The sequence below is a fragment of the Punica granatum genome, chromosome 2 (assembly GCF_007655135.1).
Source record: "Punica granatum isolate Tunisia-2019 chromosome 2, ASM765513v2, whole genome shotgun sequence".
NCBI lineage: Eukaryota > Viridiplantae > Streptophyta > Magnoliopsida > Myrtales > Lythraceae > Punica > Punica granatum.
The window spans coordinates 7,154,039-7,178,381 of NC_045128.1; the positions used below are offsets into that span (position 1 = coordinate 7,154,039).

General features: G+C 39.1%; 3 protein-coding genes and 3 pseudogenes across 3 annotated transcripts; 4 read left to right on the forward strand and 2 right to left on the reverse strand.

Annotated features, from left to right (window-relative positions):
- Nucleotides 1-38: 38 nt before the first annotated feature.
- LOC116195061 lies at nt 39-1,094 on the forward strand (annotated as a pseudogene).
- Nucleotides 1,095-1,990: 896 nt separating this feature from the next.
- On the reverse strand, nt 1,991-5,640 carry LOC116195064 (annotated as a pseudogene).
- Nucleotides 5,641-9,958: 4,318 nt separating this feature from the next.
- LOC116195063 lies at nt 9,959-11,231 on the forward strand (annotated as a pseudogene).
- Nucleotides 11,232-12,674: 1,443 nt separating this feature from the next.
- LOC116198171 (probable xyloglucan endotransglucosylase/hydrolase protein 23) lies at nt 12,675-13,978 on the reverse strand. The gene is made up of 3 exons (XM_031528520.1): nt 13,627-13,978; nt 13,311-13,504; nt 12,675-13,210 (listed from the first exon to the last, which is right to left on the reverse strand). The coding sequence occupies exons 1-3, from the start codon at nt 13,897-13,899 to the stop codon at nt 12,799-12,801; spliced, it is 879 nt and encodes a 292-aa protein (XP_031384380.1). The 5' UTR covers nt 13,900-13,978; the 3' UTR covers nt 12,675-12,798.
- Nucleotides 13,979-17,347: 3,369 nt separating this feature from the next.
- On the forward strand, nt 17,348-18,696 carry LOC116193463 (probable xyloglucan endotransglucosylase/hydrolase protein 23). The gene is made up of 3 exons (XM_031522170.1): nt 17,348-17,704; nt 17,822-18,015; nt 18,118-18,696. Exons 1-3 carry the CDS (start codon nt 17,432-17,434, stop codon nt 18,530-18,532), a joined length of 882 nt encoding a protein of 293 aa, XP_031378030.1. The 5' UTR covers nt 17,348-17,431; the 3' UTR covers nt 18,533-18,696.
- Nucleotides 18,697-22,507: 3,811 nt separating this feature from the next.
- Nucleotides 22,508-23,911, forward strand: LOC116193503 (probable xyloglucan endotransglucosylase/hydrolase protein 23). The gene is made up of 3 exons (XM_031522228.1): nt 22,508-22,865; nt 22,984-23,177; nt 23,280-23,911. The coding sequence occupies exons 1-3, from the start codon at nt 22,593-22,595 to the stop codon at nt 23,692-23,694; spliced, it is 882 nt and encodes a 293-aa protein (XP_031378088.1). The 5' UTR covers nt 22,508-22,592; the 3' UTR covers nt 23,695-23,911.
- Nucleotides 23,912-24,343: the final 432 nt, after the last annotated feature.

A 24,343-nucleotide genomic window follows, 5' to 3' on the forward strand; every position in this document is an offset into this window, starting at 1 on the left:
TGTAATATTTTCCTAGGCATCCTCAGACATCCTTGAATGTTCCCATTTGATGGTACCTTCACAAACAGAGCAAATCGAGACGTGTTTTCCTTATATCGGACTCAAAATTCGTATTCTCTTGCGTTCTGCCAAATCGAGACCTTCACACACTTTCTCGCACCACTTATTTGAATTCATGGCTTCTTCCTCGTGTCCATTTTCCAAACTCATCATCTTTCTTGTAGTGGACGTCCTAGTATCCGCCCATGCCGGGAACATCTACGATAAGTTCGACATTACGTAGGGAGATGGCCGAGCTAAGATACTCAACAACGGAGAGCTGTTGACTCTGTCCCCTGGACAAGGCCTCTCTGGCTCTGGGTTTCAGTCCAAGAACGAGTATATGTTCGGGAAGATCGATATGCAGCTCAAGCTCGCCCCGGGAAACTCTGCCAGCACTGTCACCGCATACTATGTAATTAGTCGCCTAAGTGATGCCCAAATTCTTTATACTTTGTCTGACAATTTCCTGATACTGTTACCGATCTTTAGTCTTTTTCTTTGTGTGTTCCGTTGCAGCTATCTTCGAAATGCTCCAATTGGGATGGAATAGATGCTGAGTCGATGGGAGTCCCGTTCCCAGAAGACCAGCCTATAAGAATATACTTGAGCCTGCAGAACGCAGATGACTGGGCTACCAGAGGGCGCCTCATCAGGACTGATTGGTCCAACGCTCCTTTCATGGCTTGATACCGGAACTTCAATGATGACAATGCCTGCGTCTGGTCTTCTTCAACTTCGGCCTCTTGTTGCTCATCTACCACGGGATCAAGCAGCTCTAGTAATGCCTGGCTTTCTGAAGAGTTTGACGCAACTAATCAGGAGAGGCTCTAGTGGGTGAAGAAGAACTACATGATAACGATTACTGCAACGATTCAAAGCGGTTCCCCCAGGGCCTTCCCCCTGAGTGCAACATGGCTTGAAGACCATGACAGCAGATACTTCAGAGACATTTCATTTTTCAATTCTTTCTTTGTCATTACCTGGTTATTTCCATTTAATTAATTCAGTGTGGTATGTATGTGAGTAACAATCATCTTATTAATAAAATTCTTCTGTTCTTTTAGATACATCAGTCGCAAGCCATGGGCATTGTCAAGCAACCTATTCATTTTTCAAGGACTTTCATATATGGAGAAACAACATATAATATATTCACTACTTAATTGAGACTGCTTTTCACAATTAAACTATGGCCGATGCCCAGAAGTGTGTCGCCGGTGAATAGCTAAGATTTTCAGCAGATAAGAAACAATGTCATTTACTACCACTTTGATGTGTCAGTTATGACTGTTCTGGTTTGGATAGCTTTTGTGAGCAACCGACTTATCTTTTTTGGCTCAGACGCGGGTGCTGTTGCGATTCCAACTATAGTAGAAGACGATATGAACGAAAAAGCAAAAGGGACACACGAAATTGATTACCCAGTTCGTCAGTAATTCTGACTACGTCTGGGAGCGCCGCCAAGCCAGGTATATCACTATTTTTGAGTTAGGGTTACAAAAGATATAAACGGCTATTTATAAAGGGAACAAACCCTAATTACATCCCCAATGGGCCGAACGCAACATGGGCCGGGGGCGCTGCCCCCCTGCAACCCCCAGCCAGCTCATCGGCGAGTTGGATCGCCGATCTCGACCCGGATTCACAGTATTTCAGGCTCCATAACTCAACAGGTGCAAGGGTGTCCTAAAGGTCTTCCAAATTGTAGTATAGAATCATCTCCAAAGATCTCGGTCAAAGCAGGCATATGCCAAACGTGGATACCTCCAGAAGCCACGGGCATAACACCCGGTAGAGAGACCCAATCTTGAGTGAAATAAATGCCGCAGCTTCGATCGTTTTCAATAAATCATCATGTAGTAAATCAACAAAGCCTAAAGTAATCTCTCTAATGCCACTCCTTTTTTTTCCTCTTTTTCTTTTTCCATCATTTCGAAAAGTGCTTACCCTATGAAGCCGTGAAAGGAGTATTGGACGAGTCTGTCTTGATGAGACAGCCTCTCACGGCCCAGTCGTCTGCATTCCACAGGCTGGAGTATATTCTCATCGGCTGGTCTTTTGGGAACGGGACCCCCATCGACCCAGCGTTCTTGAACTCTCCGATTGGAGTCCCATCTATGGAGAATCTATTGACATGTCGACAAGCAAATGAGTTAGTTCTAAGCCAAAAAACACGTATATGGGGAATCCAAGGTTTGTGACAAGTTCTTTGCACTTACACAATGCGCTGCGGGTCCAGCCATTAACATTGGGTTTTACCGGGGGGGAGCATGGGGATAGAGCGCCCTTCGATGGGCAGTTCAAATTGTTGCCCACGCCTCCGGCCCACCGACCATCGATTGGGACGGTGTATGGCAATTCAGGATACCTATGGTATGTTAATTCCTATAAATGTGTACATGGCCGGTCCAAACATGTGATTTATGTAAGTCGTAGCGTATCCACGGGAATTATTGAGATAAAATGCGTACTCTTTTTTTAAAAAATACATGGGTGAATTTGGGGGCCAGGCCCAAGTTCAATTAAAAAATAAATCAAACAATACAATAACGAGACATGGTAGCCCTTCAAATATCACCGAATAAGAAATTAATCTATTTCCGGGATTTAGTGTTAGGAAATAGTATCTAACTTTGATATTAAATATATAATCTAATTTCCACCACCGAAAAATATAATCTAATTTCCATATATAACCGATAGACCCCAATTTAGTGTAATATGAGATAAGATATATAATTGCCTGAATAATTCTGAACTTCCGAATATTTAATTCTCTTGCATATATATAGGAGGGTGCTGCTACGGTGTGGAGGCTCCTTTGGGTTTTATGAAGGCTTCGAAAAAATAAATTTGTTATTATTTACCAAGATAGTTCGTTATTTAACAAGAATCTTGTTGTATTCAAAATAATAAGTTTTTTTTTACAAAATAACAAATTTCTTATTATTAGTAAGTATTTTAATATTTTTAAAATAATAAGTGTATTGTTAAATAACAAATTTTTTATTATTTCGTCACCGATAATCACCTGCGACATGACATATTTTGATAAGCCTACGTAAACACTCCCTTTTTAAGGAGCCTCTGCACGGAAGTTTATCTCATATATAGTAATATAGGGCTTAGCTTTTGCTTATAAATTATAGTCCTAGCAGACAAATTTATGAACTTCACCAAAGAAAACAAAAGGACATTAATTATATTACACACCAAACGCACTAAGCAATGGCTCTTCAAATTTCTCTCCTACTAGTAGTTGCTTCCCTTATGTTTCTTGTAGTTCATCCTCCCTTGGTTCATTCCGCAAGACCGATATCCACCAAACAATCTTTTTCATGTCCCTCGACGAGGTGAAACGTTACCTCTAGACTTTTGGATACATGGAATGTTCAGATGATCATCGGCATAGCGCCAATGAATCATTGCTCGAGTCCGCTGTCAGGACTTCCAAGAGAGAAACCACCCGGAACCCACTGGGAAGCTGGACTCAGACACCATGGATAGGATGATCACCCCTCGGTGCGGAGTGCCAGATATCATCTAGAAACCAGAGAAAGGCATCCACAACGAGTCGTTACCAGGAAACTTCTGCATGTTATATGCTTTCCTAGGTAATAAGATCCGTGATACGTGGACTAAGAGGCTGCTGAAGTACGCTTTCACAAACACCATCTCATCGGTTGATGTGGCCGGCCTCCTGGTAACCTTGCCCGGGCATTCCAGCGGTGGGTGGCAGTCTCTCCGATCTAGTTGCTTGAGGTGGGAGAGAGTGAGGTGGCAAACATTAACATAGGGTTTACCGGGGAGATGACGGGGATGGCTCACCCTTTGATGGAAGGGGAAAGATCATGGCCTACACCTTATTCGGCCCGCATAACGGAAATATCCACTTAGATGCGGACGAGCCGTGGAGCTTGTCATCCTAGGGCTTGCCCACACCCTGGACTAGCACGCAATCATGTATGCATTTCTAGGTTATGGGGCTGTGAAGAGGGATTTCCAAAAAGATGATACGGACCGCATTCAAGCTCTTTATTATTTGAATTCGAGCAATGCTGTGGCTCTGAAAAAATTTTTGTCAATTTTTTGGTTTATTATATTAGCTTATTTGATAATCTATATGGAGCGAAACCATTTATTATCTAGGGTTGATTCCGATGATATATCTGTAATTTATAAAAAAAAATAATGACATCTCCTCCTTTCAAAATAGGACATAACATTCTTTATTTTGCTGACATGGCACTACAAACCATAAAAGAATACCAGTCATCACAAGGTGGATGCCATGTCACTCTGTTTCATAAACCAATCCAATTATATCCAATCCGATTACGCGACTCAAAATTGATCTGATTAAAAAAAGAAAAGAAAAAAGGACTTATGAACCCAAAAGCATATCAACCCACACCCCTGTTCGTCGTCTTCCTCGAGGAAAAGCCCCACGTCCAATATTCAATCACCCAAAAGTTTCTATCAAATTCATTTGTGCTGGTAATAATCAATCACCAATAGAGTTTCTGAGAGGGTGCGAATGTCTTCATACCCTTGTCAGGAAAATTCATTTGTGAGGTTTCTGGAAGTGTGCAAAGGTAATGATCAATCATCGAAAGATTCTTTCAAATTCACTTGCAAGGTTTCTGGAAGGCACCCTTGTCGGGAAAATTCGACAGTTTTGTGAATGTCTTCACAGCTTCGTTGTTGGATTTTCCTGAAAGTTATGTTCAAACTCGAATCTCCAGTCAAAGCCTGCCTTGCCATAACAGACGTTGATTACAATATTGTATTGACTCTACAGTAGTACTAGCTGAACATACCCATATTTGCATTTACAACAACAGGATCGAGCAATTCAGCACCGGAAGTATGAAATGCCTAGAATTTGTCTTAAAAATCAACGGAGAAGCTTTGACAATCTTTTGATGTTACCTTCAAAAATGGATCGATAGAAAATCTTTCTGGGATTGGTTATTACCTGCACAAATGAATTTGGTTATTACCTGCACAAAATCCATCTAGAGGATGGAGTAAGTATGAAAGTTGGCGGTCGGATCGAACCACACACAAAACTGCTGGCCCTGTTTCCTTTCCGTTGGCTGAACACATTTGAGTGGAAGATGCACGGGTCACCACTCTGATTTCCCAAGAACTTGAAATCTATTTCGTCCCAATCGGAACCTTTTGAGCATAGCTGCATAGGAACACGGAAAAAACTAAGGCTAAACATTAGTGACAGTGTCAAGATTGATAGGAACAGTTGCTTTATATCAAACCCATACAAAAAGTTTGACTGCAGCACTTTCAGGTTACTTACATAGTACGCGGTAACGGTGCCGGTGGAGTTTCCAAGGACAAAGCTTGAGCAGCATATTGATCGTCCGAACATGCACTCATTCTTGGTCTGAAAACCAGAGCCAGAGGCCTTGTCCAAGGACAGAGTCAACAGCTCCCCATTGTTGAGTATCTTAGCCCTGCTTGTCTCCCCACGTAATGTAAACCTTATCGTGAAAGTTCCCAGCACAAGCAGCAACCACAAGAGAGCTGACTGTAATTGAGGAGGAGGAGAACACGGAGCTTATCGACAGAAGAAGCCATCGATGCCATTGCAGTCGGAAATTCAGCAGCTGAATCGGATGCCTGAGGTATTAGAAAAGATGCTGAAGGATTAAGTGATGGGTGTTGTGGTCGAAGAGGTGCGGGACAACTTGGAAGCTGGAAAGGAGGTCGTGGGAGGTCAGCTTCCTATCAATAATTCTCCTTACAATGAACTAAAATTTAGATTATGAATAATAAAATATCTTTCAAAATAAATCCCACTATCAAGCATTAGCAAACCATTCCTAATTAAATAACACGATGCACAACGCGGTTTCCCTTAGTTCAGATGATAATTGTGTAATACCTAAGCTTATTGGGTACGATATTTCGAAGGACATCATATGTTTCCTATTGATTAGTCCCATATGTGTCTTCTCATCCTCGATCATGCAAGATAATGGTTCTCTTTTTTCTCTGGTTACAAGCCTATTATGAGACGGGGAAAGAGGAAATATAGGCGCATTAGTTGTCAATTGCGATAATAACCCCTTTCTTAAATTGAGGACGAATCTCACTGTACTAATTCGATCTTCTTAGCAACAATGGCATTCTTAACTAGTTCGCAACAGTGCAAGGGATTAACCTACAATCTACTCAATGATTGTCGTGAAAATAATAAGCTCATAGGAAGATAAAGTCCTGAGTACTAAAACTCAGAGATCCTAATGTCACTTCACTTCAAAACATGGAGATTGTAAAAAATTAACAGATATATATTTTTCTCCAAAATAATTAATTGAAGAGATTAAAACAACGCCCCTCCTCCTCGACAAGGAGGCCCAATACCTAATACAATGAAAGAGAAATCTTAAATAACTAATAAAGAGACACAGGTAGTTCCACTAGATATCGAACATGCGACCTCTAGGTCAACATGCAATGGCGTACACTACTACGCTACACCCTCTTTTGATACAATTTTCATCCATGCATGCGTGGGGTTTTTTCTGTGTACTCTTTCTTCTCCTTGATCCCCTAATCCATCTACATTCACCAGCCTCTTTTCTAAAGAAAAATAACAAGATCCTAAGATCGTACCATTCGGGGTGGCTCAAGATTATTGGATGTGAGAACATCCATTACTAGGTTAGGGGCGGACTAGGATTTGAACTTAGGGTGGGCGAGTTCCCTGAGGGCGAATAGCAAAATAGTTTTTCCAAATTATGAGGCGAATATAAGAAATTTCATTAAAATTTTAAGAATTATATGTAAAATTTTTTAAAGCGTGAAAATTTTAGGGAGGGCGACTGCTATACCTGCCCCTTTTGTCTATCCCAAGCTGGAGTTCATCTGCATTGTGAATTATTTTAACTAGATGAAAACTCACACGTTGCTCGGATAATTACTAAGAAACTTGAAAATAAAAATCTTGAAATATCAAAATTTGTTTGTATTATTAAATAACGTAAAATTGAATCTTTATATATATGTATTTAAATTATACATATAAATTATTTAGTATTTTTATTATTATAATATGTAAAACGTGCATGTAAAACGATATATGATAATGGATTTAAAAAATATATATTAAGTTGTAATTCTTATAAAGTAAAAATGCCTATATAAAATATTAGATACTAATAAATATACATATACAAAATACTTAAAGTAAAAATATAATAAGTATCTTTTCTCAATATTAACGATGTAAAAATAATTATCCTATAAAAGTTAAATAAGTGAAAAGTTCAAACAAATTTCATATGATAGAATTACCGTATATTGGATCATGTATCGAATAATGGGTGGTGAAACTCAAAATATATACTTATAAATGAAATTGATTATTGAAAGTAAAAATCAATACTAATCATTGTTACGATTTCTCAAATCAGAATTTCTAAAAATAACTAAATAAATAAAACTATCGAACTCAAAGTTGATGAAAGAAATATCTCCATTGAATTATAAATATTGAAGGATCTTCTATTACTAAAGCAACACCATAGTAAAACTAGAATAAAGGTTTCATAAAACAATCAATATTGAAATAATTAGTATGAAATTTGCATTAAAAAGTTTATTCTACAAATCAAAATTTAACCAAAGAATAAGAATAAATATATAAAGTTAGTGAAGATGAAGTTCACGAAGAAAACATTTTAAATAAATTATGAAATAAAAATAGAAAAGGACATATTCAGGTTGTGTAAATTAGAAAAGTCTTACATTTATTGAAACGATTCCCATAATGAAACTGTAATAGAGATCCTATCAAAACCATCAATATCGAAACAATCAAATTTTGAATTTGTTAAAAAAATTATTCAACAAATCGAAATTCAATCAAATAAAAGAGAAACTTGGAGAAGGGGAAAAGGAGGTTTAGAATTATATATAGAGATAAATATATGTTCGGTTCTACTATCCCTTTTGCTTCCCCTATATATACATATATATTCATAAAAGTAATATCCTACTATATGGTGATATATATCAAGATTTTGTGGAATATATATCCTACTGTATATTCTTGACAATTGTATAATGTATATATTCGGTTACTGTATATTCCATTAGATTATATGTGAATATAATCTATATATTCTACTATATAATTACATAAGAAAATAATATAAATATTTTCAAATTAGAACAACATATATATTAATATTTTTTTTTATAAAAGACTATAGAATTTTTTTTAGTATAAACGATGGCTTATATTTCATTATATATTCCAATTTATATTTCACTTTCACAATACTAATATACCTCTATTTGGAAATACATTCCATCATATATATTCCAATTCGCCTAATTATATTCCTTAATAAATATATAAAATTTCCTTATGGTTAATGATGATGTGGCGTCCTGACTACTATAAAAAGCCCATAGCAAGCAATTACCCTCGTAAGAGATAAAGGGCAGGGAAGCTAAATATATATGATTAAAAAGATTATAGGTAATGATACGTAATTAATGGTAACAAAAAAAGATTAAAAATCAATAATAAGTGTTACATGTGACATTAAAAAGCGAATTATGTAAAGATTGGAAGGGGAAATAACACATTAACTTTGTACCGTACCTCATGATTCATTTGTGTATAGGGGAAAAATAATTATGAAAGAGTAAGGAAGAGAGACTTCTGGTTGTGTATTTACATCTAAATTCTAAGAAAGTCATTGCATTTACAACTAGATCTCGTAATTACAACCAAAAGAGACCATGAACAACATAAAGTGAGCAAGAAAGAGTCAATTTCGATTTTAAGCCTGATAAGCAAGATAAACAACTCACCATTCAAAAATCGCAATCATCTCATTAGAATAAAGAGGCATTAAAGTTACATCCTATCAGAAGAAGATTTGTTTCGAAGTCAATTACAGTTTCTAAATTTGTTCAATGAAATCAATGTTCAGAAAGAATTAAAAAAAATAGAGAAAAGACTTATAATATTGTTGCTTTTGAATTAAACCCAATAAGCAAATAAATGACTTATCATTCCAAAACCGTAGTAATCTTATCATACCAAAGAAGCATTAGTGTTATATCTAGCAAGGAGAAGATCGGTATCGAAGTCAATTACAAACTCTAAATTTGTTCAATCAAATCAACGTTCAAAATAATTGACCCTGTTGTTTTGTGACCCAACCGTAACCCTCCATATTGACCCCGTTGTACCTGCCCAACCCATACGATGGAAGAAGCCCTCCTGTTAATTTAATATATAATATGCATATCTAAGATTTCTCGAGAATATATTATAATGTATATAAATATAGGCGGCATCTATTATATTATAAAGTAAATGGCATCATATTTATTTATATATTATAACACTTGATTGAATTATACCTTGTATATTCCAATGGGCTATATATGGATATTATTTATATCTTCTATTATATAATTAAATAAGAATATATTATGAATATATTCAATTAGAATAATTTTTATATGAGAATATTTTCATGATAAAGAATATAAAAGATTTCATTAATTTATAGGCGGTGACGTGGCAACGTGAGAGATTTCCGTTTTATATTTTTTATGATGTGACAACGTAAGAATTCGATTTTGACTTTTTTTTTCATATATATTAAAAAAGAGAAAGAGAGAGAATTGTTTCCACTTTCAAGTTTCACCATCTAAATAATGTATTCCTTATTAAAAGAAATTCTAATACAAAGATGAACAATAATAAATCATATATTATAATATTGAAGCCAACTGTCCACATCTGAGTTGACTCTCTTCCTACGCTCTGATATTTCCTGGGCATTTCCTCACCGTTCCCACGACTTCACCACTAACTCAAAGCACACTATAAATGCCAAACCTCAACCGCCCCGAAAACATCAAACTCAAACCACCTGAAAGAAAAACACACTTTGTTGCCCCAATCATTGTATTCATGACTTCTTCCTCTTCTTCCTTTTCCAAGCTTATCATCCCTCTTGCGGTGGCATTCCTCGTATCCGCCTGTGCCGGGAACTTCCACAAAAAGGTCGACATTACGTGAGGAGATGGCGGGGCTAAGATACTCAACAACGGGAATCTGTTGACTCTGTCCCTGGACAAGGCCTCTGGCTCCGGGTTCCAATCCAAGAACGAGTACATGTTCGGGAAGATCAATATGCAGCTCAAGCTCGTCCCAGGAAACTCTGCTGGCACCGCCACCGCATACTATGTAAGTAGTCGCCTAAGCGAAGCCAAATTCTTTATAGTTTGTCTAACAATCTTGACACTTACTAATCTTTAGCCTTTTCATTTTTCATGTTTTGTTGCAGCTATCCTCGCAAGGGTCCAACTGGGACGAGATAGATTTCAAGTTCTTGGGGAATTTGAGTGGGGACCCGCACATCCTCCACACCAATGTCTTCAGCCAAGGAAAAGGAAACAGGGAGCAACAGTTCTATCTCTGGTTCGACCCGACCACCGACTTCCACACTTACTCCATCCTCTGGAACCCGCTGCGCATCCTGTAAGTTAAAAGAACTTGCCACAGACTATGCATCTCCAGTAGATTAAATCAGCCTAAAACTAACTCGTTTGTTTATCGATGTGTCAACAGATTCTCCGTCGATGGGACTCCGATCAGAGAGTTTAAGAACGCCGAGTCGAAGGGAGTCCCATACCCGAGAGACCAGCCAATGAGAATATACTCGAGCCTATGGAATGCAGATGACTGGGCCACGAGAGGTGGCGTCATCAAGACTAACTGGTCCAATGCTCCTTTCACTGCTTCATACCGGAATTTCAATGATAACAATGTCCGCATCTGGTCCTCTTCAACTTCGAGCTCTTCTTGCTCTTCTACCTCGAGAACAAGTGGCACTGGTAATGCCTAGCTCTCTGAAGATCTCGACACGACTAAGCGAAGAAGGCTTACGTGGGTGAAAAAGAACTACATGATCTATGATTACTGCAAAGATTCAAAGCGGTTCCCTAAAGGCGTTCCCGCTGAGTGCAACATGGCTTGAAGATGATGGAAACAGAGTACTTGGACGGATACGTTTCATTTTTTAGTTCTTTCTGTGAATTTACTGGGTCATCTCCATTCGATTGATTCAATTATGAGTATGTGTGTAACAATCATCATCTTGTTAATGAAATTTGTTCTATTCATTTGAATACATTGGTCATGAACCATGAGCACTAGAAAAGCAACCTATTCATCTTCTGGGGTGGATAGGTTTCATAAGCAAGCAAATTCTGCATTTCGGCTTAAAGCTGCCTCTGATGCCACTCGTTTTCGTTTTCGTGCATCCTATCATCTCATATATATATATATATATTTTAATAGCCCATCTGCTTGTCGACTAGCTTATTACTAGCATTTTCCAGTTTTGTTCCCCTGCACCCATTGTTTTTGTTACCTTCGTAGATGGGGATGAACATAGTTATGGGAAAGTGCTTATTTCCTAAGGAAAATGGATGTTTGGGAAGCTCGTTTTAATTGATTCGTCTCTTTGCCAAGGAGAAGACGCGGGTTCGATTCCCGCTATCCGCCCAAGTTAAAACTAAATAATGTATTTAGTGGGTAAGGTTATTTAATGGGATATCACTCTTAATTTAAACTTATTAATTTTTCTTATATTTATTAATTAAACTTATTAATATAATTTTAATAATTGTTAGTTAATATAAATAACTAATTATTAAATAATTATTTAAATTGAAATCGCTTGAAATTCATATGTTTCCTAATTCCTCTGGAATTACAAATGAAAAAGCCAATCTGTGTTTTTCCTTAATAAATGCGATTACAATGGGATTCACTTCGAAGATCTGAGAAGCAAGCTGCTACTATTCAGGATACGATCCAAGGGGAAAAGTTCAGCATATATAGATGAGGCAAGTCGCTGCAGATCCGTGGGATAATCGGAAAACGAGCATTCCTAACACAGCGTACATACAAAGAACCTGTCACAGACCCGTTGATTCGCGCACGAATACCGGAACTACGACCTTCTACCACATGTTGATTTTACGAATACCAGAAAATATGCATCAAACTCGATTCGACTCCGAAATTGGGTAAAGAGCACGAAAGCTCTGTTAACTATAGGGCTTACAAAGCTTAAATAGGGTTTAAAAAACATAAATTGCACAAAAAGAAATAAATTTACCTAAAATTGTAAAAACACCCAAATAACATAAAAATGCCCGTTTGAGGCCCTAAACGAAGGAATTCGGCCAAAATTTCGTCTTTTAGACTGTGAGTTTTCTTCGGTGACCGCTTTCCTCAAAATAGGGTCGTCCAAACCTATTTTTCTCGAGATACCGATTTGTCACCTCTTTCTGTCGCATCAATTACTATGCTTATCCAAGCTAGAAAGTAATTGAGGCAATAGTGATATCTTGGGATTAGTCATGAACTATTTCTTTAAGTTATGTTTGAAGGGAAAGGGCCGATCATGTATTTTCATATCGATTTAGCCTCTTTGCGATTTGAGCTTCCCATTAATCCATTTTAATTCTCTTTGCGTCTAAACTTGTCTATATAATGATACCACACCAAATATTACCATTCTTCCGGAAATTAGAAAGAGAAAGCAAAGGAGGGGACCGGTCCATGAGCACAAAATGAGTACTATAGATTGCGAAAATTACATCGGATATGAATGAATAAAAGAATTGAACTGAATAGCTATTGAGCCTATGTATGTCTCTGTTCTACTGTTCGGGTCTTTCCTTACGTTAAGCCATATTGCACTCCGGGGGAAGGCCTTGAGGGAACCGCTTCAAATCGCTGCAGTAATTGTAGATCATGTAATTCTTCTGCACCCACTTTAGCCTCTCCTGATTACTGGTGTCAAGCTCTTCGGACAGCCATGGATTTTCAGTGCTGCTACTTGTTCCTGAGCTGGAAGCGCAAGAAGAGGCTGAAGCTGAAGAGGACCAGACACAAGACTTGTCGGCATTGAAGTTCCGGTATGAAGCCGTGAACGGTGCATTGGACCAGTCTGTCTTGATGAGGCCACCCCTCGTGGCCCAGTCATCAGCGTTCCACAGGCTCGAGTATATTCTCATCGGCTGGCTCTTTGGGAATGGGACACCCATCGACTCGGCGTTCTTGAATTCTCTGATTGGAGTACCATCGACCGAGAATCTGTTCATAATATCAATAGACAAACAGGTCAACCTTAAGTCCATATATATAAGTTGAATACACATTGCGTAGTTTGCGAAGGAAGTTCTTTTTGACTTACATGATGCGCTGCGGGTTCCATAGGATGGAGTAGGTGTGGAAGTCGGAGGTCGGGTCGAACCAGAGATAAAACTGCTGCTCCTTGTTTCCTTTTCCCTGGCTGAACACATTTGTGTGAAGGATGTACGGATCACCACTCAGATTCCCTAAGAACTCGAAATCTATTTCGTCCCATGTTGAACCTTTCGAGGATAGCTGTAGAGGAACGCCAAATAGGAAAAGGCTAAACATTAGTAACAGTTGATAAATTCGGTACAGTTAAACTGAATCAAAACCAATATAAAGAATAAAATTGCACTCAGTAGGGGACAACTTACATAGTACGCGGTGACGGTGCCAGCAGAGTTTCCCGGGACGAGCTTGAGCTGCATATCGATCTTCCCGAACAGGTACTCGTTCTTGGACTGGAACCCAGAGCCAGAGGCCTTGTCCAGGGACAGAGTCAACAGCTCCCCGTTGTTGAGTATCTTAGCCCGGCCATCTCCCCACGTAATGTCGAAGTTATCGTTCAAGTTCCCGGCATAGGCGGATACGAGGAAGCCCGCCACCACAAGGGAGATGAAGAACTTAGAGGAAGAGGAAGAAGCCATGAATACAATCACTGATGATTTGTTTCTGCTGCTGTAGTAAGGATTGAATTTGGTTTGATGTTTGATATGTTTCTGGGGAGGTTTAGGTTTGATATTTATAGTGCTGTGGTGAAGACTGATCATTAGGTATGGATTGGTGAGGAAATGGTGAGGAAGCTGATCTCATCAGCTGTGGACAGTTGTCGATGGCAACATATGTTTTTTGACTTTTTTTGTGTTGTGTTGTGTTTTTTTTTTTAAATTTGAGTTATTGAAGAAATTTATAAAGAAGAAATTATCAACCCGAAGCTTCGGCCTTTACCGGGTGAGGAAGAAGAAGACAGTATCTAATTCTTGCCAGGAGGGAGGGAGGGAAAGGGAGGACGCGGTTTGGCACTTTTTTTTGCATATGGAAAGGTACAGAGTCGGTGGTGCATCGCCATAAAACAAAGCAGACAGCTTCGGTTGCTACTGTTACGAGATATTATTACATGAACCTGATGCACTACGATCAGTCAATTGGTGGCTGGTATTCGTGTAAAAGTTGTCGTATCATCGATTGTGAAAAAAGACTAATCGATGGTGACTAACCCAATTGATGATGACTACATTAGAATGATGAGACGTTTTCACTTCAGTGGATTCAGTCATAAAATAACTCCTAGAACTATTGGCATAGCCACCTCCGACGAAACAAATACTGATGAGGATGCGATGAAAGAAATAGTGCGAGGAAGAATTGCGAGGTTAGGCAAAGTTACGAGGTTTGGGTTTGATATGAAAAACTATCAAGCAAAGGGCCTGCGTTCATCGAGAACAATGAAACATGCAAAATATAATGATCAAGCATGTCCAACTATCGCTAGCCCAAACTTTTCTTTGACAAAGAAATATACCAACTATCGATTCGTCATCACATTTAGCATGTTATTAGATTCTCCATCAATTCTATTCTTGTGTGGCTCTTAAAATTGACACGTAGCGCATGATTATATAGTTATTAAAAATTATTACGAAAAAATTTGAAAAAAAATTTGAACATGAAAAAAAAAGGAAGAAGAAGAGGAGGCCGACGGTGGGGGCCTCCACCACCCTAAATCAGAGTTGCCGACAACCATAGTAGTCGCTGGTGACCTCGATTGGGAAGGCAGTAACCTCAACCAAGGTCCTCATAACCCGAAATCTAAAAGGAAAGAAAAAACAAAAAACAAAAAAGCCTTTGTAAAAGTGAAAGGAGAGGAGGGGGCCGGTGGTGGGGACCTTGCCGGCGGGCATCCCACTACACGCCCCCTTCCCCCCAACTCAAGGTTGCTAATTGGAATTGAGGGAACCGGCGACGCCCCATCGCCGGCCCCCTCCCCTCATCTTCCTTTGTTTTTGGCGTAGTTTTTTTTTTTACATATATAATTTCTGAATTTTTTTTCCAAAATTCAGGCCCTACTTAACTAATATTCATGCGCCACGCGTCACCATCAAGTGCCACATCAGCACATCCTGTTAGAATTAACAATGACCTAACGGCATGCTGAACGTGATGACAACCGATATTTGATGTATTTCTTTGAAAAAAACAGTTTGTGCTAAATGATTGAAATATCCTTACAGCAGCTAGTTTAGATTGAATAACAAAAGGTTAATTAGAATGGATCAATTTTCCTATGTTCCAATTCCCTACCCCGCTCATGGAATTTGAATTTATATGTCAAAAGCAATTTTCGGACATCTCGTTCAATAGTTCATGTTATCAATTCTTTAATTCCCGTAAAATTGAACTCTTATTGGATGGTGAATTGAATTCCAGTGATGAACAGATGAAATAAGCAAACATAATTTTCTTACGCTAGAAAACGTTGAAACTTATCAACTTAGCACATATTATTAACATGCTCGCTAAGTTGTAATACGTGTCATTAATCACATCAAAAGAAAAATATGTGTCACTGTCAAGATACTCTTAGAAAATATATAGGCGTGAAATTATCATTCAATACACTTAGATTTTAGGTAGGTGGTAAGTGTCAATAACAGCAAATAATAGTCAATTTATTATTTTATAGGCATGCAGATACATGTCAAACTTTCTTTGTACTCTATAAACAAAGTATAAAAGAGTGTCATTTGGAGGGGGAGTTTGAGGGGAATTATCATTTTTAATACTCAAATGAAAATCGACCACAGAAGCTGAGCAAATGAAGACCCTCAAATCCCCAAGAGCTCCCCGAAGAACTCCAAACTTAAAAGTTCTTGATCTTGTGATGACAACTCCGAGATATTCAGAACAACCCTCCATCGTCATCGCATCCACATTATCATTAGTAGGTGCTTTTAAATCCCTATTGTGAAGTTTCGGAGATCGATCATTGCAAGTTTTCAGATGAGAGATTGGTTGTTGTGATATGAAGGTTGAATTAGATGGACGTATTTATTTGTTTTTTTGATGAATGACGTAGTGAGTTGTTGGGATAGTGGGGGTGGAAGGAAAGGTCGTCAAAGGGTCAGCAGGTGGCTATGAATCATCATATTATTCTCAATAATTTATTATTTTAATATTTATAAATGTTTTGGTTAATGGAATTGATGGAAAAGGGCCTTCCGCTTGATTTGATAGAAACATAATAATATCCAGCTGCGCTTAAGAAAGGCCCCATTTTAACACTAACACACGGTTTTCATTACTCGGAGTGAGATTATTATGTTACCCACTGGATGTGCTTGATCATTAGATTTTACGTGTTTTGTTGTTTTGGATGAACACAGCTGGCCATTTGCTTCATCGTCGTAACAACTCTTCCTCGAACTATTCCTTTCCTCGTATCCTCATCAGTATTTGTTTCGTTTGAGGTGACTATTCGGATAGTTCGAGGAGTTACTGTATGAGCTCAATTCACTGAATCAATGGTGAACCGAATCAATCATTGATTGATACACATGCAGATGTGAGACCGTCTCATTATTCCGGTATAGCTATCATCAATTAGGCGATTCATCATCGAGCAGTCTCTTTTACAATTGATGATACGATGACTTTTACACTATGTCATTGACTGATGCAGTGGATAAGGTTAAGTTAATATTTAGTAGCCTAAGCTTTGTGCTTTGCTTTAGGGCGGTGCACCGACTCTTACCTTACCGTATGGTGGGGTGGGGGGAAGGTGCCCAACCGCGTCCTCCCTTTCCCTCCCCCTTGACGAAATCGACATTGGAGACTGTCTTTATAAATTTCTTCAATTAAATTAATAAACTAATATAAAAACAAAAGGTCAAAACGACTTACCACACACCAAAAAAAAAAAAAGATTAAAAAAAATATGCTAACGTCAATGCCATTGACAACTGTCCACAGCGGAGTCGGCTCTCGGCGTCTTCGATGAGATCTGATCAGCTTCCTCACCATTTCCTCACCAATCCATACCCATAAACTCCCCAAATGATCAGTCTTCACCACAACACTATAAAATATCAAACCTCAACCTCCCCAAAAACCATCAAACATCAAACCAAGTTCAATCCTTATTCCTTACTATAACAGCAAAACAAGTCAGTGATTGTATTCATGGCTTCTTCCTCTGCTTCTAAGCTCTTCATCTCCCTTGTGGTGGTGGGCTTCCTGGTATACACCAGTGCCGGGAACTTCAACGATAAATTCGACATTACGTGGGGAGACGGCCGGGCTAAGATCCTCAACAATGGGGAGCTGTTGACTCTGTCCCTGGACAAGTCCTCTGGCTCCGGGTTCCAGTCCAAGAACGAGTACCTCTTCGGGAAGATTGATATGCAGCTCAAGCTCGTCCCTGGAAACTCCGCCGGCACCGTCACCGCATACTATGTAAGTACTCCCCCTGCTGAGTGCAATTAAATTGTTTATATTGGTTTTGATGCAATTTAAACTGTACCATATAAATGTTTACAACTGTTACTGAGGTTTTTCCGTGTTCCTCTGCAGCTGTCCTCGAAGGGTTCGACATGGGACGAAATAGATTTCGAGTTCTTGGGGAATCTGAGTGGTGACCCGTACATCCTTCACACAAATGTGTTCAGCCAGGGAAAAGGAAACAAGGAGCAGCAGTTTTATCTCTGGTTCGATCCGACCGCCGACTTCCACACCTACTCCATCCTATGGAACCCGCAGCGCATCATGTAAGTCGAAAAGAACTTCCTTCACCGACTATGCAACGTGTATTCAACTTATATATATGGACATTTAAGGTTGACCTGTTTGTTCATCGATATTATGAACAGATTCTCAGTCGATGGTACTCCAATCAGAGAATTCAAGAATGCCGAGTCGATGGGTGTCCCATTCCCAAAGAGCCAGCCGATGAGAATATACTCGAGCCTGTGGAATGCCGATGACTGGGCTACGAGGGGTGGCCTCATCAAGACAGACTGGTCCAACGCTCCGTTCACGGCTTCATACCGGAACTTCAACGACGCCAATGCTTGTGTCTGGTCCTCCGCTACATCTACATCTTCCTGCTCGTCAACCTCTGGAACAAGTGGCTCTACATCTAACAATCCATGGCTCTCCGAGGAGCTCGACACCACTCGTCAAGAGAGGCTTCGGTGGGTGCAGAAGAACTACATGATCTACAATTATTGCGCCGATTCAAAGCGTTTCCCGCAGGGCCTTCCCCCGGAGTGCACCATGGCTTAGAAGAAGTACAAAACAGAACACTCGAACAAATTTTGGTCTGCTTTTGTCCAAAACACATTCAATTGATCAATTATGACTGTAATTTGTGTAATTATAGTAAATTATTAAATGGTATTCTTTCATTGGTTTACATAATACGAAGTTGTTTGTGGACTTTCGAATCATGTATTGGAAGTGAGCAAATATTTGGTGAGTATTACTCGTCCACTTGAATCTGTAACACCCAATGAAAATATCTAAAAGTGATAAATTAGCCTCACAATGGAATATTAGAGATAATAGAAAAAATAAGATCAAACACCGGATATACATGGTAAAAATCTTAATGGGAAAACATCCATAGATAGAGCATGAATCTACTAGATAAATAAACAAGAGATTACAGCCCACAGAAATATCTCTCAATTTCAGTTCCCATTACAAAACACAATCCCAATAAGAGTCTAATTCGATCTCTCAATTCTCTCCATCCTCTCACTCTGCACTGAGATTTCAAGAAGATAACCTATAGAATTTCTCGATAAGATCACACCATCACTGACCCCGTGATTCCATATTCTCTCTCATTAGCCCCAAGGGCCTAGGGTTTCGCAACACTAATGCAACTTTTACAACTCATACAAGACCCTATATATAGACATACAATAGTATATATCATAATATCTTCAGAAGTATCGTAATATGTCTCCTATAATATTTTATAGAATATTTCCACTTATGAGGTTACAAGAAATCTCGAAAATATAAGAAACAATATTTTCACCTGATTTCTTCCTTGTTGTGGGTCTTCGAGTTTCCACAATCCGAACTTAATGCAAGACATTCTCCAACAAATCTCCACATTGCCTTGCATTCAGCAAAGCACTGCAATGGTTAGTCTCCATTCACTTACTTTGTCATAGCCTCACCGGGCTCCACCTCATCCAGCTCGAACATTCAGCTCTAGTCCAAACCACCCTTGGACTTCATCGAGGTGCCAGGCTTCCTCAGCTTTCGTGTGACACACCCTCTAAAGCTGAACCTTTTCTTTAAAGTCGAATTCTCGACTTCAACAGTTCATGAGGCCACAAAACTCCTCAAGCCCGAAACATATTGCAGTCTCATCTACTGACTCTGCCTACCTTTTGCATGCGCGCGATTCCGCAGAGATTTGGCCTCCATTCAAATCCTCCTTACTGAAAATCCTCTACCCAAGTTGAGTATTCGGAGCTTTCTCCCAAGCTCCACCTTTTCCAAAGCCGTCTGGGTCAAGACTACCAAGGCTTTTCCTTCTAGCACTCCCTTCAACTCGATTGCCATCATCCGTTGCCGCTCGATCCATCGACCTTCTCAACCTCGAATCCCACAGTTGACATCTCAAGATCCTATTCAGCTCCAAGCTCTGATACCAATATGTTGAAAGTGATTGTCACACGCGAAAAAAAATTAAAGAGAAATCCACAGGTTTATAAGAGATTGTGTGCCACAACCTATTAGCTTGAGCTTTTGGATTGAAGATGAGCCCAATCACTTATAGGCTAAGTTGAATTTTACATGGTATCAGAGTCGATTGGGCTTCCGCACATCCATGTGGATACTCACACCGCGCCAGTCTTGAGTGTGGAACTCGTGACTAGTGAAGTCCGAGTCCAAAAGTAGAAGCCCGGATCGTAGTTGGCTTGACCCCCCTCGCCCGTGTGTGGAAGAGGAAGCCCACCTCGAGTTAATTAAGGCTCGAGTCCAGAAGAGATAAGATCCTGACTCGAGATAAGTTGTTGAGAGCGAGTGTTTAAGTATTCACGTGGTACATGTAGGTAAAAGATGAGAAAGACCAAACGGTGTCACGTGAGGGAATGTTAAAAGTGATTGTTTCACACGGAAAAATTAAAGAGAAATCCACGGGTCTATAAGAGATTTGGTTCCACAACCTATTAGCTCGAGTTTTTTGGTTGAAGAGCTTATAGGTCCAGTAGAATTTTACACTTATCAACTTAATACATATTATGAACATGCTTGCTAAGTTGTATTGCGTGTCATTAATTACATCAAAAGAAAATATACATGTCACTGTCAAGATACTCTTAGAAAATATATAGGCGTGAAATTATCATCGATACAGTTAGATTTTAGGCACAGATATATGTCAAACTTTCTTTGTACTCTATAAAAAAAAAAGTATAGATAGTGTCATTTGGAGAGGGAGTTTGAGGGGAATCATCATTTTTAATACTCAAATGTAAATCGACCACAGCAACTGAGCAAATGAAGATCCTCAAATAAACCTCCATCGTCATCGCATCCACATTATCATTAGTAGGTGCTTTTAAATTGCTATTGTGAAGTTTCGGAGATCGATCATTGCAAGTTTTCATATGAGGGATTGGTTGTTGTGATCTAAAGGTAGAATCAATGGACGTATTTTTTTTTTTTTTTTGATGAATGAGGTAGTGAGTTGTTGGGATGGGCGGGTGGAAGGAAAGGTCGTCAAAGGGTCAGCAGGGTGGCTATGAATCATCATATTATTATGCAATAATTTATTATTTTAATATTTATAAATGTTTTGGTTAGTGGAATTGATGGAAAAGGGCCACTTGATTTGATAAAAACATGATAATATCCAGCTGTGTTTAAGAACAGCCACATTTTAACACTAACGCACGGTTTTCATTACTCGGAGTGGGATTATTATGTTACCCACTGGATGTGCTTGATCATTAGATTTTACGTGTTTTGTTGTTTTGGATGAACACAGCTGGCCATTTGCTTCACCATCGTAACTTGACCTACCCCACCAACTCTTCCTCGCACTATTTCTTTCCTCGCATCCTCATCAGTATTTGTTTCGTCGGAGGTGAACAGATCGAGGAGTCACTTTAGAAGCTCAATTCATTGAATCAATGGTGAACTAAATCAATCGTTGACTGATACACATACAGATGTGAGACCGTCTCATTATTCTAATGTATATATATCATCAATTAGGTGATTCACCATCGAGTAGTCTCTTTTACAATTGATGTTACTATAACTTTTACACTCTATCATTGACTGATGCAGTGCAGGGGTGTGCACGGGTACCAGGTATACCTGGAACTGATCGGAATCTACCAGTTATGGTAGGATTCGAGTAGCTCGTATTGAAAATAAGGTAGGTTCCGAGTATTAAAATTAGGAACCGGTAAAAATCGGTTCCGATTTCTGTCTACAAGGTACTCGGAAACCGGTTATTTATTTAAAAAAAAAAAGAGAAAGAGTAAAGTTACCATTTCCTCTAATGAATCATAACAGATGCACTTTGTTGTGTGGGATCCTATTATAAATGTTTAATTTTTTCGATGGATTGATGAGACATATTTTTTTTTTGTGGATTCATCTAAATTTTGTTGATATTCTATTTGACGTTATTACTGATTATGTATGTGGTATTTTCGATTTTATTTAACGAGAGAAAAAAATTTACAGATTCCAACAGAGTACCCGGAACCTGTGATATAATACAGGTTCCGGTTCCATGATTTAATAGGATAAGGTCCGATTTCAAAATCTTAGAACTTGTCCCTTACAGAATAGGGTCCGAGTATCGTGAAAAATACAAGTTACTCGGAACCGATCACCCCTAATGCAGTGGATAAGGTTCAGTTAATATTTATTAGCCGACACTTACCTTTAAGGGGAAAAAAAAAAGTGCCCAACCGCGTCCTCCCTTTCCCTCCCCCTGACAAAATCGACATTGGAGACTGTCTTTATAAATTTCTTCAATTAAATTAATAAAATAATATAAAAACAAAAGGTCAAAACGACTTACCACACACAAAAAAAAAAAGATTAAAAAAAATATGCTAACATCAATGCCATTGACAACTGTCCACAGCGGAGTCGGCTCTCGGCGTCTTCGATGAGATCTGATCAGCTTCCTCACCATTTCCTCACCAATCCATACCCATAAACACCCCAAATGATCAGTCTTCACCACAACACTATAAAATATCAAACCTCAACCTCCCCAAAAACCATCAAACATCAAACCAAGTTCAATCCTTATTCCTTACTATAACAGCAAAACAAGTCAGTGATTGTATTCATGGCTTCTTCCTCTGCTTCTAAGCTCTTCATCTCCCTTGTGGTGGTGGGCTTCCTGGTATACACCAGTGCCGGGAACTTCAACGATAAATTCGACATTACGTGGGGAGACGGCCGGGCTAAGATCCTCAACAATGGGGAGCTGTTGACTCTGTCCCTGGACAAGTCCTCTGGCTCCGGGTTCCAGTCCAAGAACGAGTACCTCTTCGGGAAGATTGATATGCAGCTCAAGCTCGTCCCTGGAAACTCCGCCGGCACCGTCACCGCATACTATGTAAGTACTCCCCCTGCTGAGTGCAATTAAATTGTTTATATTGGTTTTGATGCAATTTAAACTGTACCATATAAATGTTTACAACTGTTACTGAGGTTTTTTCCGTGTTCCTCTGCAGCTGTCCTCGAAGGGTTCGACATGGGACGAAATAGATTTCGAGTTCTTGGGGAATCTGAGTGGTGACCCGTACATCCTTCACACAAATGTGTTCAGCCAGGGAAAAGGAAACAAGGAGCAGCAGTTTTATCTCTGGTTCGATCCGACCGCCGACTTCCACACCTACTCCATCCTATGGAACCCGCAGCGCATCATGTAAGTCGAAAAGAACTTCCTTCACCGACTATGCAATGTGTATTCAACTTATATATATGGACATTTAAGGTTGACCTGTTTGTTCATCGATATTATGAACAGATTCTCAGTCGATGGTACTCCAATCAGAGAATTCAAGAATGCCGAGTCGATGGGTGTCCCATTCCCAAAGAGCCAGCCGATGAGAATATACTCGAGCCTGTGGAACGCCGATGACTGGGCCACGAGGGGCGGCCTCATCAAGACAGACTGGTCCAACGCTCCGTTCACGGCTTCATACCGGAACTTCAACGACGCCAATGCTTGTGTCTGGTCCTCCGCTACATCTACATCTTCCTGCTCGTCAACCTCTGGAACAAGTGGCTCTACATCTAACAATCCATGGCTCTCCGAGGAGCTCGACACCACTCGTCAAGAGAGGCTTCGGTGGGTGCAGAAGAACTACATGATCTACAATTATTGCGCCGATTCAAAGCGTTTCCCGCAGGGCCTTCCCACGGAGTGCACCATGGCTTAGAAGAAGTACAAAACTGAATACTCGAACAAATTTTGGTCTCCTTTTGTCAAAAACACATTCAATTGATTCAATTATGACCATGTAACTTGTGTGGTTATAGTAAATTATTAAATGGTATTCTTTCATTGGTTTACATAACACGAATGCAAAGCTGTTTGTGGACTTTCGAGTTTGTATTCGAAGTGAGCAAATATATTAGGTGAGTATTATTCATCCACTTGGAGGCTTAACACTCATTAAAAATATTTGAAATGCCGTATAATAGGTTCACAGATTTCCGCTTATAAGTATTTTTTTTTCGATTACAAGGAAAGCCTATGAGTGTAGTATATTGAAATAGAAATTCTAAATATCTAATAAAGGGGCACGGGTAGTCCAACTGGGTATCGAACCTGAGACCTCTTGGTTACCAGACGAGAGGTGCACCACTGTGTTATTCCCTCTCTTGATACGCTTATAAGTATTTTGATTGATTCTTACTCATTTAAAGTGAATAAATAATATTTAATGAATATTTTCTCATTCGAAGTTATTTTTCCTTGATAAGATGACATATATATGTATAACTTATATGGATTAAACATTTATCTTCCAATATAAGCTATGGAAGCACGGACGATAATCGAATATATATCATCCATTGTTTTGA

Bases quoted from the DNA above. Each gene is read 5' to 3' on its own strand.
- LOC116193463 (XM_031522170.1), top strand. From the start codon at position 17,432: ATGGCTTCTTCCTCTGCTTCTAAGCTCTTCATCTCCCTTGTGGTGGTG. The intron at 17,705-17,821 runs GTAAGTACTCCC...GTTCCTCTGCAG, and splicing joins GCACCGTCACCGCATACTAT to CTGTCCTCGAAGGGTTCGAC. The intron at 18,016-18,117 runs GTAAGTCGAAAA...TATTATGAACAG, and splicing joins TGGAACCCGCAGCGCATCAT to ATTCTCAGTCGATGGTACTC.
- LOC116193503 (XM_031522228.1), top strand. From the start codon at position 22,593: ATGGCTTCTTCCTCTGCTTCTAAGCTCTTCATCTCCCTTGTGGTGGTG. The intron at 22,866-22,983 runs GTAAGTACTCCC...GTTCCTCTGCAG, and splicing joins GCACCGTCACCGCATACTAT to CTGTCCTCGAAGGGTTCGAC. The intron at 23,178-23,279 runs GTAAGTCGAAAA...TATTATGAACAG, and splicing joins TGGAACCCGCAGCGCATCAT to ATTCTCAGTCGATGGTACTC.
- LOC116198171 (XM_031528520.1), bottom strand. From the start codon at position 13,899: ATGGCTTCTTCCTCTTCCTCTAAGTTCTTCATCTCCCTTGTGGTGGCG. The intron at 13,505-13,626 runs GTAAGTTGTCCC...GTTCCTCTACAG, and splicing joins GCACCGTCACCGCGTACTAT to CTATCCTCGAAAGGTTCAAC. The intron at 13,211-13,310 runs GTAAGTCAAAAA...TATTATGAACAG, and splicing joins TGGAACCCGCAGCGCATCAT to ATTCTCGGTCGATGGTACTC.